This window comes from Oncorhynchus mykiss, chromosome 16 (genome assembly GCF_013265735.2).
Source record: "Oncorhynchus mykiss isolate Arlee chromosome 16, USDA_OmykA_1.1, whole genome shotgun sequence".
In the NCBI taxonomy this organism is placed as follows: Eukaryota; Metazoa; Chordata; class Actinopteri; order Salmoniformes; family Salmonidae; genus Oncorhynchus; species Oncorhynchus mykiss.
The window spans coordinates 18,046,980-18,065,197 of NC_048580.1; the positions used below are offsets into that span (position 1 = coordinate 18,046,980).

General features: G+C 42.4%; 1 protein-coding gene across 2 annotated transcripts in view; it reads right to left on the reverse strand.

Moving 5' to 3' along the window:
- The window catches only part of LOC110491491 (vesicle-fusing ATPase), a 46,876-nt gene that overhangs the window by 20,466 nt on the left and 8,192 nt on the right, over positions 1-18,218 (reverse strand). The window contains exons 2-6 of one of the 2 annotated variants that reach the window (XM_036946370.1): positions 10,300-10,390; positions 8,930-9,029; positions 6,506-6,545; positions 3,262-3,428; positions 330-437 (exon numbers count right to left, since the gene is read on the reverse strand). In XM_036946370.1, the coding sequence (XP_036802265.1) occupies positions 330-437; positions 3,262-3,318 (165 nt within the window). In that variant the 5' untranslated portion in view covers positions 3,319-3,428; positions 6,506-6,545; positions 8,930-9,029; positions 10,300-10,390. The remainder of the gene's footprint in view (positions 1-329; positions 438-3,261; positions 3,429-6,505; positions 6,546-8,929; positions 9,030-10,299; positions 10,391-18,218) is intronic. The other variant, XM_036946369.1, reaches the window with a different exon arrangement.

The following is an 18,218-nucleotide window of genomic DNA, read 5'->3' on the forward strand; positions in this document are numbered from 1 at the left end:
CACACCAGATACTGACTGTTACTTTTGATTTTGACACCCCCCCCCCCCCCCCCCCCCCCCTTTTGTTCAGGGACCATTATTCAATTTGTTAGTCACATGACTGTGGAATGTCTGTTGTTGAATCTTGTTATGTTCATACAAATATTTGCACGTTAAGCTTGCTGAAAATAAACACAGTTGACAGTGAGAGGACGTTTCTGTTTTTTGCTGAGTTTCTAAGTAGTTATGATTAGTTATAGTGTATGAATAGTCCTATGTAATGTAACATGGAATGGTGCTAATCTGACTAATAAAGGTCATGAGAGGGTTGATGCTGGAGGTACATGTACATTGTGCTTCTTCCCAGAGCCTGCATTTCCCTTGAGGATGCTGGGGTCCATGGCCTCGATGTCCTTTATCAGCAGGCCAAATAGCTTCTCACAGAAACTAAACACCAGCTATATAGACAGAGAGAAACAGGATGAAAAGTGGACAATGTGTCATAAGAATGTAAAGCATAACAGCATGTGAACAAATACAAACCGTAGCAAATTGTCACAACGTAAGTACGCCATTCTCAAAGGTTCTTGCACGCCGTCAATAAGTATTTGGATAATCTAATCGATGGGGTTAAAACAGGATTTGTTAAGGATCTCCTTGCATCAGACGATGGAAATTGACTATTGCATGTGATACATTTTGCTCCAGAATTAAATGATTCCCCTGACATCTTACCATTAGATGCAGAAAAAGCCTTTGATAGGTTAAAATGGGAGTACCTACAGATCGCACTAGGTCATCTGGGCTTGTGTGCTAAATATATCAATCTGATTTTGTACGCCAACTCTTGCGCAATGGTGATGACCGGCACTAACTGCTCCTCCTTCTGTCCCCATCCCTAGAGCTTCTGTCCCCATCCCTAGAGCTTCTGTCCCCATCCCTAGAGCTTCTGTCCCCATCCCTAGAGCTTCCGTCCCCATCCCTAGAGCTTCCGTCCCCATCCCTAGAGCTTCTGTCCCCATCCCTAGAGCTTCTGTCCCCATCCCTAGAGCTTCTGTCCCCATCCCTAGAGCTTCTGTCCCCATCCCTAGAGCTTCTGTCCCCATCCCTAGAGCTTCTGTCCCCATCTCTAGAGCTTCTGTCCCCATCTCTAGAGCTTCTGTCCCCATCTCTTCGTTGCTTCTCATTCTCTCACTTCAGCCTCTTGCCCTTGCTAATCCAATATAGATAGATCCTAGTAGTGACACAGATTGGCGGTCAAATGGGGAGAAACTTGTTCTTTACGCGGTTTGTTCGTTATCCCCTTGAAACAAGCTAGATTTCATTATGGCCCAATTGTTTCTAATGTTCTGTCTATGCAGACATTAGCAATGAGAGACACACTCATGTAGTTTGTTGTATTCCCAATGGAGTAAAAACATTTTATTTACACTTAGAGATCTATTTGACTCTCAAGGACTAGGTGCTTTTTCAGATGAACAACAGATGTTTCATTTATCTTTATTTTGTGTGTGTGTATTTTTCCACCTTTTTTGAGCTTGTCTCATCGCTGCAACTTCCCAACGGGCTTGGGAGGCGAAGGTCGAGTCGTGCGTCCGCCAGAACATGACCGGCCAAACCGCGCTTAACACCCGCCCCCTTAACCCGGAAGCCAGCCGCACCAATGTGTCGGAGGAAACACAGTTCAACTGCCAACCAAGGTCAGCCTGCAGGCACCCGGCCCGCCACAAGGAGTCGCTAGAGAGCGATGAGCCAAGTAGAACTTCCCCGGCTAAACCCTCAATTAAGAACATATTCTTATTTACAAAGACGGCCTACCCCAGCCAAACCCTCCCCTAACCCGGACGACGCTGGGCCAATTGTGAGCCGCCGTATAGGACTCCCAATCACAGCCTGGGATCAAACCCAGGTCTGTAGTGACGCCTCTAGCACTGCGATGCAGTACCTTAGGCCGCTGTGCCACTCGGGAGGCCCTTTGTTTTCCAGTTACGTGCTACCTTAAAGGCTTATGGTGTTCGCTGGATTTCACATTTATGTAAAATCTAAAACCAAAGGAATTGTATCTGTTATTTATTTGAAAATTGTTTATGGTACAAACAAACCCTTGAAGATGAATGAAACCATGGAATAATGACTTTTGAGTTCTAGAGGAAGACATTGGAGTGGGAAACTGTGTGGAGTACATAAGTGGAGCATCTCGGAACCTTAACCTCCAAACAATTCACTTCAACTTCATTCATAGAACGTATGCTACTCCACACAAAATATATCAAATGTCTTTAGTACCCTCCCCTTTAGGTACCTTCTGATCACAGCTACTGCTTTATTTATGCATGTAATGTGCAATTGTCCTCGGGTTTATTGTTTTGGGAAAAAGATCACTATATGTCTATCTAAAATACTTGGGAGAAAGTGTAAGATCTCCCTGCTCTCCTGTTGTGTTGCTGTTGAATGACAGCACATCAGGATCAATGTCTTTAGATCACAAAAGGGTGTGGCTAGCAGGCCTAACAACTGCAACAACAACAATGCTTGCCTTAAGATGGAAGCTCCAATGGGTGTTCTCATTTTTAGATATTGTTATTTAGGAATTGTCCACTGCTCGTTCTCAAGGTGACAGTGAAAGAATCTTATTAATGTGGTCAAACGCAGCTGAAAGTGTAAGATCTCTTGCTATGAGAAGTCAAATCAAAAGAGTCACGGGTGGAATGGTGTGGGTTCTATTTTGGGTTTATTTTCTAATTCATCCTGTTTTTATTTTACTTGCTTTGGTGGACTCAATTAGCATAGCATTTATTGTTGCTTGGTAAGTGCATGTACTATGAATGTCTCTTGTGGTATTGATAAGCATGTAATGATTGTCATGTGATATGGACATGCGCTGACAAGGTATTTATCATTTGTCCAATGCTGTTTATTCTGCCAATTGATTGAATACAGAGTAATAATAAAAACATATTTTAAAAATATATACAAAATGTAAGTACACAACAAAAAAGTTTGGGCAATTAAATTATTTGACGAGATGTGCGCTCTATGCTACCCCTCAAAGTAAAGCCAAGAGTACGACAAAGTTACCCCTTGACAATGATCTACAGTCAGTTTTGCCACTTTGCAATGATTAAGGATTTGGGATAAGGGTAAGCTGATCCTAGATCTGTGTGTACGGGCAACTTCTACCCAGAGCTTCAAGACCATCAAAGTCCTCGAGGAGGTAGTGTGTGTAACCCCAACCTGTCATCCTAGCCTTCCCCATCCATCTGTAGGCTACAGTTCCAGTACCTGCTGGCCTACACTGAAGGCCTGGCTGTTGAAGTGCTGGATGAACTCTGCAGCCATCTTGTCTGAGTCGTATGGGCTGCTGTCCACGCTCTTCTTCTGCAGGAAGTCAATCTCCACTATCACGGTGCCTACACACTGCTTGGACTTGTCAAAGTTGTAGCCGGTCACTACATGGACACACAGCGGAGAAAGGACACACACAGTGAGATGGCAAAAGAGTAGTAGCCCAATTACTTTTCACCTCGTTTCTCAGTTTTTATTTTCACGTAAACGTCAACTGTCTGGTTGGTGTTAGATTACAGTACCTTGCTCGTTAGTGCTATTCACTTTGTAGCATATTGAATGAACAACCTCATCAAGGACAAACAACTAATTATTACCATTTGTTAGAGTGTACTGTTCACGTTACAGTGAGTTCAAATGGGCCTCTGTCGTTCAGGGCTTCACATCTGAGAGCGCACACTGCAACACGGGGCTGAAAGTGATTAAGGGAGCCAGCTGTTCACAGTGCTCCGTCCACACCTGTTCACACCCAGCTTGTGTTGCCGTACCGACGTTATGCAAATGAGCCATGTAGCGGATCTATTCCGGGCCAGGGTGTCTTTACATATCAACACTTTGCTAATTTAAGGGCTCATATTTTGATTTGCCTAGGCAGAGCTAGTCTGGTCCCAAACCGCATGTGCTGTAGCCAACTGTTGTTGCCATGCCTACATGTTTGTCAAGCCAAAGAACGAACACAGAGAGGAGTTGGCTGTAGCACTAAAACAGATTTGGACTATGAGGCTAAGGCAGAGCTACAGGATTTAGGCCTATTACAATAGGCATTTTCACTACAGATATAATCTGATAGTAGGTTTATAATGGCTTTGGTTACTACATGATTCCATATGTGTTATTTCAAAGTTTTGATGTCTTCACTATTCTACAATGTAGAAAATAGTAAAAAATAAAGAAAAACCCTGAGTAGGTGTTCTAAAACTTTTGACCGGTAGTGTATATTAGTGAGATTTTCCACATTTATTTTTTACATTACAGCCTTATTCTAAAATTTATGAAATAAAATAAAAATCCTCAGCAATCTACACACAATACCCCGTAATGACAAAGAAAAAACTATTTTTTTAGAAATGTTAGCAAATGTATTAAAAAATAAAAACAGAAATACCTTGGGGCGGCAGGGTAGCCTAGTGGTCAGAGCGTTGGACTACCGAAAGGTTGCAAGCTCAAATCCCCGAGCTGACAAGGTACAAATCTGTCGTTCTGCCCCTGAACAGGCAGTTAACCCACTGTTCCTAGGCCTTCATTGAAAATAAGAATTTGTTCTTAACTGACTTGTCTAGTTAAATAAAAGGTCAAATAAAAAAATACATTTACATAAGTATTCAGACCCTTAGCTATGAAACTCGAAATTGAGCTCAGGTGCATCCTGTTTCCGTTGATCATCCTTGAGATGTTTCTACAGTCCACCTGATGTAAATTAAATTGATTGGACATGATTTGGAAAGGCATACACCTGTCTATATAAAGTCCAACAGTTGACAGTGCATGTCAGAGCAAAAAAACTATCCATGAGATTGAAGGAATTGTACGTAGAGCTCAGAGACCGGATTGTGTTGAGGCACAGATCTGGATAAATGTACCCAAAACATTTCTGCAGCATTGAAGGTCCCCAGTGGTCTCCATCATTCTTAAATGGAAGAAGTTTGGTGGCCGTCCAGCCAAACTGAGCAATTGGTCACTCTGACAGAGCTCCAGAGTTCCTCTGTGGAGATGGGAGAACCTTCCAGAAGGACAAACATCTCTGCAACACTCCCCCAATCAGGCCTTTATGGTAGAGTGGACAGATGGAAGCCCCACCTCAGTAAAAGGCACATAACAGCCCACTTGGAGTTTGACAAAAGGCACCCAATTACTCTGGTTTGATGAAACCAAGATGTAACTTTTTGTCTGAATGAAGAAGAAACCTGGCACCATCCATACGGTGAAGCATCATTCTGTGCAGATGTTTTTCAGCGGCAGGAACTGGGAGACAAGTCAGGATCGAGGGGAAGATGAACAGAGCAAAGTACAGAGAGATCCTTGAAGAAAACCTGCTCCAGAGTGCTCAGGACCTCAGACTGGGGCGAAGGTTCACCTTCCAACAAGACAACGACCCTAAGCTCACAGCCAAGACAGTGCAGAAGTAGCTTCGGGACAAGTCTCTGAAAGTCCTTGAGAGGCCCAGACAGAATTGAACCCGATCAAACATCTATGGAGAGACCTGAAAATAGCTGTGCAGCAACGCTCCCCATCCAACCTGACAGAGCTTGAGAGGATCTTCAGAGAAAAATGGGCGAAACTCCCCAAATACAGGTGTGCCAAGCTTGTAGCGTCATACCTAAGAAGACTCGATACTATAATCGCTGCCAAAGATACTTCAACAAAGTACTGAGCATCTGAATACTTATGCAAATGTGATATTTCAGTTTTTTTTAAATATAAATTAGCAAAAATATAACTTTTTTTTTGCTTTGTCATTATGGGGTAGTGTGTGTACATTGAGGGGAAAAATCTATTTAATTCATTTTAGAATAAGGCTGTAACGTAACAAATTATGGAAAAAGTCAAGGGGTCTGAATTCTATCAAATATATTCAAAAATTATTTAAAAAATTAATACAAATACATTTTAAAGAAAAAGAACACCTTCTTAATATTGAGTTGTATTTTTGTCTTTCCCATTCACTCTCTGAATGGCACAAATACACAATCCATGTCTCAATTGTCTCAAGGCTTAAAAATCCTTCTTTAACATGTCTCCTATCTTCATCTACACTGATTGAAGTGGATTTAACAGGTGATATCAATAAGGGACCATAGCTTTCACCTGATCAGTCTATGTCATGGAATAGGCAGGTGTTCCTAATGTTTTTTACACTCAGTGTATTGCAATCAACTGGAAGCTCTATCACTGCAGCAAAGGATCATGGGATAATTGCCATTTCTCTGACATAGTAGAAACATCTATAACCATTAGAGTGAAATATGATTAGGTTGCAGGGTTTTTGCTAGAGAAGGATGCTGGGTTGTTATTGTTGAGACTGAGTGGTTATTGTGGCTATGGACCAGAGCTAACCATCAATAGGAGAGCAATAATACAATGGCAATGGTTAGCAATTGCCTTAAAGAGGCTGCTTGAAGCCGAAAGTACCTTCCTGCACTCGCACACAATCACCTCACAGTTCATCATGTTTTACTCTTACCTTCCACATCCTGACCAATGGAGATGCCTGCCCATTTTCTCTGAAAAACAAGTCATTTATCCTAATCAGTGTACAGTTCACACATTTCCTTTATATAAACTATTTATGGCAGGGGTGGGCCAACTATTTGGCTCGAGAGCCACAATGTGATTTCGAAATTCAACAGAGGGCCCACAGATTTTTTTCTTACAGATATGTTTGTAAATATAATTTTGCGGGCCAGAAAAAAGGAAGTTATTTGAAAATATATAGGTCCATTATAATTTAAAAGGAGTGGCCTGGAGTGTTTTTTCCTCCCCAAAATAAATCACCCCCCACCCTGATTTCTGGCATCCAGTTTCTCTGCAACAAGGTATAAACAGGCCCAGGAAAAATCCATTCTTGCATATGTGGACGACAGTACATCTCCAACGTAACAACACTAATAAATAGGGTGTTCTGACAAAAACAGTGGTGTAACGTTCCTCTCAAGCATGGTCTTATTTTACAAGCCATTTCATCTTTCAAGAAGAACATCAGTCACACAACGGTCAAAAACCCTCAGGACCAGGCAACAGGTTTTTGACTGATCATGAACTGATGTGTCACCTACTTTGCATGATTTAGGTCTAAGCTCTTGGCTGATGTATGGAGCATTACTTTACATGACTTAGGCCTAAGCTCTTGGCTGATGTATGGAGCATTACTTTACATGACTTAGGCCTAAGCTCTTGGCTGATGTATGGATCATTACTTTACATGACTTAGGCCTAAGCTCTTGGCTGATGTATGGAGCATTACTTCACATGACTTAGGCCTAAGCTCTTGGCTGATGTATGGAGCATTACTTCACATGACTTAGGCCTAAGCGCTTGGCTGATGAATGGAGCATTACTTTACATGACTTAGGCCTAAGCTCTTGGCTGATGTATGGATCATTACTTTACATTACTTAGGCCTAAGCTCTTGGTTGATGTATGGAGCTTTACTTTACATGACTTAGGCCTAAGCTCTTGGCTGATGTATGGATCATTACTTTACATGACTTAGGCCTAAGCTCTTGGCTGATGTATGGAGCATGACTTCACATGACTTAGGCCTAAGCTCTAGGCTGATGTATGGAGCATTACTTTACATGACTTAGGCCTAAGCTCTTGGTTGATGTATGGAGCATTACTTTACATGACTTAGGCCTAAGCTCTTGGTTGATGTATGGAGCATTACTTTACATGACTTAGGCCTAAGCTCTTGGCTGATGTATGGAGCATTACTTCACATGACTTAGGCCTAAGCGCTTGGCTGATGAATGGAGCATTACTTTACATGACTTAGGCCTAAGCTCTTGGCTGATGTATGGAGCATTACTTCACATGACTTAGGCCTAAGCGCTTGGCTGATGAATGGAGCATTACTTTACATGACTTAGGCCTAAGCTCTTGGTTGATGTATGGATCATTACTTTACATGACTTAGGCCTAAGCTCTTGGCTGATGTATGGAGCATTACTTCACATGACTTAGGCCTAAGCGCTTGGCTGATGAATGGAGCATTACTTTACATGACTTAGGCCTAGGCTCTTGGCTGATGTATGGAGCATTACTTTACATGACTTAGGCCTAAGCGCTTGGCTGATGTATGGAGCATTACTTTACATGACTTAGGCCTAGGCTCTTGGCTGATGTATGGAGCATTACTTTATCAAATCAAATCTAATTTTATTGGTCACATACACATGGTTAGCAGATGTTAATGCGAGTGTAGTGAAATGCTTTACATGACTTAGGCCTAAGGTCTTGGCTGATGTATGGAGCATTACTTTACATGACTTAGGCCTAAGCTCTTGGCTGATGTATGGAGCATTACTTTACATGACTTAGGCCTAAGCTCTTGGCTGATGTATGGCACATTAGGCCATTGACAAATGTCCAGTGAAGAGTTATGGTGTAGTGCTTCGCTACACCTTCAAATGTTTCTTACGTTTACACTCCAATCTCGTTGTAAAATAAGACCGGTGTGAGGATGTTACCGTAGTACCTGTGTGCTGCTGTGGCTGCAGAGTTTAAAGATGGAGAAAGAGCAGGCAGTCAGGCAAGGTCAAAGGTCAAAAGCAGTGACATACATGATAGAAAGACAACAGACCGGGAGAGGAGGAGCACACAGACAGGCCATAGAAGTCAGACAGCTAGAGCACAGTACAGCCCCAGCTGAAGTAAGACGCACAGATGGCGTCAGTTCCATCCACAAAATGTTCCGGATCTGCACTTGTAGAAACCCACTTCATCCTCATTGATTAAATAAAGGCTTTATTTATAAACGCCCTAAAGATGTGGGTTAGACCTTTAGTCCGTTTACTGTTACAAGACATTTTACACAAGACATTCAAGCAAGGATAGGCTTAAACACAGTGTGTAGCCTATTTCTGAAGGCCATGATGGTGGCTCCTACCTGGGGAAGACTGAAGGCGATGGTCCCTGGGACCACACTCTGGTGGGTCTTCACTGTGAACACAAACTTGTGGGTCGGCGTGGTTCTCACCGTCACGTGACTGCATAGAGGAGAAGAATATCATACAAAGTACTAGAATATGCATGTTTACATGGATAGCAAGCATTCTATTGAGAGCGAGAGAGAGATTTTTCCATTTCCATGTTGTTCTGAGTGTTAAAGGTTTTATATATACTACCGTCCCAATTTTTTTTTAAATTTTTTATTTTACCCCCTTTTTCGGGCTCGGGAGAGACGAAGGTCGAAAATCATGCGTCCTGCGAAACAACCCAACCAAGCCGCACTGCTTGTTAATAACACAGCGCCATCCAACCCGGAAGCCAGCCGCACTGCTTGTTAATAACACAGCGCGGATCCAACCCGGAAGCCAGCCGCACTGCTTCTTAAAAATACAACGCGCATCCAACCCGGAAGCCAGCCGCACTGCTTCTTAAAAACACAACTGCCACCTGGCCGCCAGGTGCACTGTGTTTCCTCCGACTTCCGGGTTGGATGGGTTGTGTTTTTAAGAAGCAGTGCGGCTTGCTTCCGGGTTAGCTAGCACTGCGCCCGGCCCGCCACAGGAGTCGCTGGTGCGCAATGAGACAAGGATATCCCTACCGGCCAAACCCGGACAACGCTAGGCCAATTGTGCGTCGCCCCACGGACCTCCCAGTCGCGGCCGGCTGCGACAGAGCCTGGGCGCGAACCCAGAGTCTCTGGTGGCACAACTAGAGCTGCAATGCAGTGCCCTAGACCACAGCGCCACCTGGGAGGCCCTACCGTCCCAAACTTTTGAACGGTAGTGTACATATTTAGCTTGGCTATAATACAGTATGCAGGCCTAACAGACATCAGAACCCTGGAGTGAACTAGAGCTGGGAATTGCCAGGGACCTCACGATACCATATGTATAGTAATTGGACACTGAGATTTTTATTTCAATTTCAAGTTTCAAACACATTGCTGACTATACGTCTGCTGCAGAGAGACAAGGGAAAAAAAGTTTTGGATCATTCAGGGAAAGTAAAATGCTGAAAACAGAATGGGTTATTTCTTTCACCAGGTGAGAAGGTTTGTTGAGTCCCACGCCTGCCCCAGAGGGACATGTGCAGGCCAGAGATGAGAAAAGAGCGAGACAATTTAGTGCCATGATAGAAAAGGAAATCAGAGCAACCATAGTGTGATGGCCCTGAGGCTTTTTTTTTGGCATTGTGCCTAGAGAGCTGAGCCCCAGTGATGCACTGTGACCTGCCACTAACCACACACTGATTTAACAGAGGCATCTCAGGGCTGGGAATCAAAACACACACACACACACACACTCACACCTTACTGTTCAAACTGTGACTCCTTCTCACTCACGACTGCGCAGTTGGTCAGTGACAGTTCATCTGTTGGACATCGCCCAGCTTGCAGAGTCTGGAAAGGAGAAGAAAAGGAGGCTCAATAACCTTTACAAAAGGGACACATGACCCAATGACATATATGTATATGCTGTAATGAGAAGACCTCTTCCCTTGGCTGTGAATCCTTACAAGATCCCATAACTCCACCTATACAACAACATAGGCCTAAGACTATACATCCTTTGAGCAGGGTTCATACAGACTTTGGCAAGTCAAATTCAAGGACTTTCAGGGGCTTTTTCAAGCGCTTAATTGTAATTGTCAAGGACCTCAATGTTATACAATTGTATAATGTATATAATTCTACATATAGGGCCTAATATAGAACCCTCCCTCCTCCCAAAAATGCATGCAAAAGGTTTTTTTTTTTTTTTTTTTTTTTTAATAAGAAAAAAAGTAGGCTATTATCACTAAGAATAAAGCATTATTTTGGCTGACCTGTGTGGTCGACGCAGGCACACATAATAAATAAATTAATAGCGATTGAATTCATCTCACTATCGCTGTTTTTATCCTGAGAAAGTTACCAAAAACCAGGTTACTTTTTTTAATGGGAGGATTTGTATGTAAAGGCAAGTTGAAGCCAACATCAGATGTTGGCATCCCCATAACAGCACGTGGTTTTACCGCAACAGAGTAGCGCAACACCCTTCAATTGAAGCGGTGGGAAACAAACGAAAGTGGCCACATCTCTCACAAAAAATTTATCAAAATGTTAAATCACGGATAATTATAAAGGGAGCAGGAGAACTGGCTACAATAATTACAATAACTTTTCATGCACCAAATTGAGGAAATGTCTGGTTTTCAAGCTAGGCTATTCCAATACTCCAAATTCAAGTTGAAGTAGGCTACTTCAAGCCCCTTGTATTGTTTAAAACTGCAGGTCTAACATTGAAAACAAAATGTATTTGCCATGTTATTTCATTACCAGATCATATTGTGATTAAGCCCAATGAGCTATGTAATTTGTTGTCATTATCTCCAGAATAATGAATAGGAATAGCGCCGGGTGTTGCGCACTGTCATTCAGGGCAAGTGAGGCAAGTGTTTTGTATGTTATTTTGGCATTAATTCGTGTCACAGATCAGTTTGCAAACAATGAAAAAAAAACATTTGCCTTAAGCAGCATACAAACTCTAAGAAAAGTAGCTCCAAATGCGGGTGTTTTAGCCTAGTTCAGTGCTTTCTGTGGTGGATGGGCAGTCAGCGAAAATACAGAGAGTAAACTAGATTGTCTCAGAGTTGTCACTAATGGGGACACTAGGTCACAGGCGAATCTACAGGGAGAGCTAGGCAGTTCAAATCCCCTTGGGTGCTGCCATAGATTTACATTAGAAGTGCCCTTCCAATAAGGCGCAAGGTCATGGGACAAATCACGTTATATAGCTTTGACTGGACTGATCATGTCAACATAACACTTTCACAATCTTAGCTAGCAAGCTAGACAAGCAGTCATCTTCATGAATCAAGTAAAAAAAAATCTACAGGCAAATCATTTTCAATCATTGTCATATGACAAGAAATGATAGATAAAGCATATCGGTGCTCATCAGCCATTGGACATAAACATTACACAACAAGTCGGCAATCGCATATTCAACAATGAGTGGTTTGGAAGGAGTCAATGGCTAACTGCAAGTGTCACAAAGCAATCACTATTTTGTTTCCCCTACCTGCTATTTGGTGGAGAGGGTGTGTGGTCCAAGTCTGGGTTTAAGGATTTGAAACTTCTGTCAGGGTCTCTTTTACAAGCTTAAAAGGATAAACATTCACACAACACACTAAGAGGATTCGGGAAAAAAATAGTTTGGACTGGAAAAATATGTTTTGAAAGGTCATCCAGCTCGCAATTCCAAGTCAGGAACTCTGGCCTCTTTCTAGAGCTCCAACCTGAAGATCATTGACGTCTTGAAAGCACCATAAATCCAGAGACTGACAGACTTTAATGACAAAGTTTGATGAAAGTTCGCCCATAAGAAGGACCGCCTCGCCACGTTCAAGTGAGACCATGACTTGTATACTGCTGCATAAATGATGTAATATGACAGGGAGATATGTATACTGTAGCTAAAAAAAAAAGAATACTAAATGTATGTTGTGTAGTAAGCTGTTAGTAGCCCATGTGTCTCACCTTAAGAATTTGGTCTCTCTCCCCCTCATAACTTAGCCTACTGTTCTGACTTGGTGGTGCACATGTAGCCTCTAGCCTGTTTTAGAGAAATATTATCATTGAATATTGTAAGAGCTTTCATTGTCTGTTTATATGCCCATGTTATTTATCCTACGGTTCTGACTTGGTGTACTGGGAGAATACTGTAACAAAGGCCCATGTTCTGAATTCTGTCTCTGTACATTTCAAAAGTGCTGAATCGGCTACTCGCTCATTATGTCATAGTTTGTACATCTCAATTGTTTCATTGCTTATATTGTAGGTTTATCTCATTAGTACACTACATGACTAAAAAGTATGGACACCTGCTTGTCGAACACCTCATTCCAAAATCATGGGCATTAATATGGACTTGGTCTCCCCTTTGCTGCTATAACAGCCTCCACTCTTCTGGGAAGGCTTTCTACTAGATTTTGGAACATTGCTGCAGGGACTTGCTTCCATTTAGCAACAAGAGCATTAGTGACGTTGGGCACTGATGTTTGGCAACTATGCCTGGCTCGCAGTTGGCGTTCCAATTCATCCCAAAGGTGTTCAATGGGGTTGAGGTTAGGGCTCTGTGTAGGCCAGTCAAGTTCTTCCACACCGATCTCGACAAACCATTTCTGTATAGACCTCGCTCTGTGCACAGGTGCATTGTCATGCTGAAACAGGAAACGGGCTTCCCCAAACTGTTGCCACAAAGTTGGAAGCACAGTATCGTCTAGAATGTCATTGTATGCTATAGCGTTAAGATATCCATTCACTGGAACTAAGGTACCTAGACCGAACCATGGCAAACTGCCCCAGACCATTATTCCTCCTCCACCAAAATTTACAGTTGGCACTATGAAGTTGGCACTATGCGGCTGAGCTTTCGTTGCTCCTAGATGTTTCCACTTCACAATAACAGTACTTACAGTAGACCGGGGCAGCTCTAGCAGGAGAGAAATTTGCCGAATTGACTTGTTGGAAAGGTGGCATCCTATGACAGTGCCACATTGAATGTCAATGAGCTCTTCAGTAAAGCCATTCTACTGCCAATATTTGTCTATGGAGATTGCATGCCTGTGTTCAATGTTATACACCTGTGAGCAATGGGTGTGGCTGAAATGACCTAATCCACTCATTTTCAACTGTTCTGCCTGCGGCTATGGAACACTGACCTGTTCACCGGACGTGCTACCTGTCCCAGGCCTGCTGTTTTCAACTCTCTAGAGACAGCAGGAGCGGTAGAGATACTCTGAATGATCGGCTATGAAAAGCCAACTGACATTTACTCCTGAGGTGCTGACTTGCTGCACCCTCGACAACTACTGTGATTATTATTATTTGACCATGCTGGTCATTTATGAATATCTTGGTTATGTTCTGTTATAATCGCCACCCGGCACAGCCAGAAGAGGACTGGCCACCCCTCATAGCCTGGTTCCTCTCTAGGTTTCTTCCTAGGTTTTGGCCTTTCTAGGGAGTTTTTCCTAGCCACCGCGCTTCTACACCTGTGTTGCTTGCTGTTTGTGGTTTTAGGCTGGGTTTCTGTACAGCACTTTGAGATATCAGCTGATGTAAGAAGGGCTATATAAATACATTTGATTTGAAAGTGTGTCCACATACACTATATATACAAAAGTATCTTATTCATTATTTTAGGCAATGTTGGAATGATTTCATTGTTTTGCTTACTTTGTGTATTATAATTAGCTCGTGTGTTTTCCTTCACGAGGAGGGGATATTATATAATGTTATTGGGTCTGTAACCATGCTTCCTGTTCAAATATTTGTTTTCAACAAAAAGTTCAGTAATAAACCCATGTGATTCCAGTTGATATTTCGAGGGTTGTTTTGTTTGCGCAATGCTCCATCTTTGTCAGTATATTTTCTATAAAAGTGGATCCCCGTGATTGTATTTTCCTTCCTTTTTAGACTACATAGGCCAAATAAAATAACACAAAGCTGTGTAGTGGCTTTGCTGGCATGCAACAAAAAATGGTGGTCGACTTCACTCCACTTAAGACAAACATGCTAAAAATCGGCACAATTGTGCACAGTCAACTTCCGAGGCACAAAAACATACGAAAGTATGAACTCATTACCTGTATGCTTTCTCTGTTAAACTGATGAGACCCTGCTGTAAATCAAGCGGACAACAGATGATCAACATCAATTCACTAGGGATATCGAGGCACAACGGTCTTTACCGGTGTAATGAATGAGACAGCAAAATACTCTGGACATTCCACTCAAACACCTTTTTTCCCCCAGGACCTGGGCTGTTGTTGAATCGCGTGCACTATCACAACAGCTGTTCGTCACTTGACTGTCATTTGGAAAATTCCTTCCTGGATCAGATGACGTGTCGTGGCTCAACTAATCAGCTGGACACCAAATACACATCCAACAAGTATTGTGCATAATTAATTTAGAACCATGTTAATTACAGTATCGATTTAGATTTTAAGTATCAAGGTACGGTGACTCCTTCAGTAAGAAGCATTCAATTTGAGGATATTCATAAGATAGGTAATATATAGAAAACCTTGCATAATCTGACAGTCTCTTAGGGGGGGAAAAAAACTATTGGAACCAAGACTTTAAAATAACTGATATTGGTATAAAAATGGAGGGAATGAAGGAGCATAACTAATGAAATTACGGTTAATGAAAATATATGCTCAATTCAGTATAAACTAATATATCGAATGTATTATACAAGAGTCTTAAGTGTAAAACCAACAATGACTTCTGGGAACGCTACAAAGCCCAAAAGTTACGGGCAGAGTTAGAAAGTTGGCTGTCTTTTAATTAAAAATGTACTTTTAATCCGCCCGTCTGCATATTTCTAGACATGGCACATGAGGGTGCAGTGAGATACCGGATGGGCGTTTCTCGTCAATCCTCTTGAAAAAAAAAAACAAATACTTAACTGGAAATCAACCAATCCTCCATCGTTAACACAATGGAAAGGTCAATGTTTTATTATCCAAATGTTGAACGTGTGTGGATGATAGACAGAAACAAAATGGCGCCGTTTGAATCTGTGTCGGACAGTGATACAGACGCTGGAGATGGGGGGGTGTGAGCAGGTGGGTCTTGGCAGATGGTTGTGTTGTCGTCTGCATGCTGTCATTTGTATGTTTTGTACCGATTTTGCAGTGCATACATTATTTGAATTTTGTGTTCCCATAAAGTGTTTTCACCCTGTAACATAAGGAGACAGGAAATGTTACACTGCATTTCTGAGATCTCTATACAAAAAAAATGTCTGACCGCTAGATCCACGATTGTTACAGGGTTCAAGCTCAATGTCTAATTTAACTGATTAATGCTTAATATATGATATGACAACTTACACTGACATAAATGCAAGGACAGCAAAGTAATGTTTTATGTCACACCAATTTAGACAAGTCCGTCAAGACACCAACCATGATAAAGGGTTAAACATTCATTTTTTTTAAACCGACTCGTGAATTTTATTGAATCTAGATATGATTCCCCCTTATATCGTAATGTAACGACATGAAAAACATAGGCAGATTATAATAAACGACTTAACAGCTGTAACAAGCTGTCCAGTGTAGAAAATCCTTACTGATACCTTAGTTTATAGAAAGACACAAATGTTATCACATGGCCATGGCCTTTTAATGAGCACAGCTATTTGAATGGATCGTACTGCTAACAAGCTGCTCTAATTCAGAATATCCTCAACATTGTAATGTGAGGAGTCTACTACGCAAACATATTACACACACGGCTACATGTGGGAAACAGGTTCACTGCCTTGCATTCCTGTGTAGATTGTCAACCGATGCACCTTTGCCAGACGGCAAGGGAACACTTAAACAACACAATGTAACTCCAAGTCAATCACACTTCTGTGAAATCAAACTGTCCACTTAGGAAGCAACACTGATTGACAATAAATTTCTCATGCTGTTGTGCAAATGGAATAGACAACAGGTGGAAATTATAGGCAATTAGCAAGACAGGTGGTGACCACAGACCACTTCTCAGTTCCTATGCTTCCTGGTTGATGTTTTGGTCACTTTTGAATGCTGGCGGTGCCTTCACTCTAGTGGTAGCATGAGACGGAGTCTACAACCCATACAAGTGGCTCAGGTAGTGCAGCTCATCCAGGATGGCACATCAATGCGAGCTTTGGCAAGAAGGTTTGCTGTGTCTGTCAGCGTAGTGTCCAGAGCATGGAGGCACTACTAGGAGACAGGCCAGTATATCAGGAGACGTGGAGGAGGCCGTAGGAGGGCAACAACCCAGCAGCAGGACCGCTACCTCCGCCTTTGTGCAAGGAGGAGCAGGAGGAGCACTGCCAGAGCCCTGCAAAATGACCTCCAGCAGGCCACAAATGTGCATGTGTCTGCTCAAACGGTCAGAAACAGACCCATGAGGGTGGTATGAGGGCCCGACATCCACAGATGGGGGTTGTGCTTACAGCCCAACGTTTGCCATTTGCCAGAGAACACCAAGATAGGCAAATTCGCCACTGGCGCCCTGTGCTCTTCACAGATGAAAGCAGGTTCACACTGAGCACATGTGACAGACGTGACAGAGTCTGGAGACGCCGTGGAGAACGATCTGCTGCATGCAACATCCTCCAGCATGACCGGTTTGGCGGTGGGTCAGTCATGGTGTGGGGTGGCATTTCTTTGGCATCTCCATGTGCTCGCCAGAGGTAGCCTGACTGCCATTAGGTACCGAGATGAGATCCTCAGACCCCTTGTGAGACCATATGCTGGTGCGGTTGGCCCTGGGTTCCTCCTAATGCAAGACAATAATGCAAGACTGAGCCTCATTTTGACTTGTTTTAAGGACATTACATCAAAGTTGGATCAGCCTGTAGTGTGGTTTTCCACTTTCATTTTGAGTGTGACTCCAAATCCAGACCTCCATGGGTTGATACATTTGATTTCCATTGATCATTTTTGTGTGATTTTGTTGTCAGCACATTCAACTATGTAAAGAAAAAAGTATTTAATAAGAATATTTAATTCATTCAGATCTAGGATGTGTTATTTTTGTGTTCCCTTTATTTTTTTGAGCAGTGTAGTTTTAGTGGGTCAATTTAGTCTATTAGCACAGGCTGTCAATGGGCTTGTCACTCCACTCCAAGCTAATTTGATAGGACGGAAAAGCTATTCCTGCTATAGGCTATCCATTCATACTTATCCCCAGGAGAGGGAGGGAAGCATTTCACAATGTGGCTGTACAGACTGGATTGATCGAATTGGAGGGATTTGTAGACTGTTCTTGAAAATATTGGTAAACAGCTTAACAGATGAAAATCATAAAATATGAAATATTGAAGGTAGACTCAGCGATATGACGTAGATGCAGAAAGTAAACAGCATAGTGGGTCAATTTCCACAACATCTAAGAGAGTTGAAGCCCGAGGCTCAACTTCTCCTCGGTTTTGGTCCTGTGGCAGGTAACAGGTACAAGCAATACGCTGTGCACATTTCACAACTGTTTTCTTGAGCTCAAACTACAGGATAGGATAGGCCTAAATCAAATTGAGAGCATGAGAATCTGATAGCCCACAATAAAAGACTTCCCTTCCTCCCAAATAACACACCACTTATACTTTTCCAAACAGTAATTAAAGAGCCTAAAAGGGGAAGCCTCGTTATAAATAGTGATTCCCTGCTTACTGTTGAAAAGGGGGTCCATT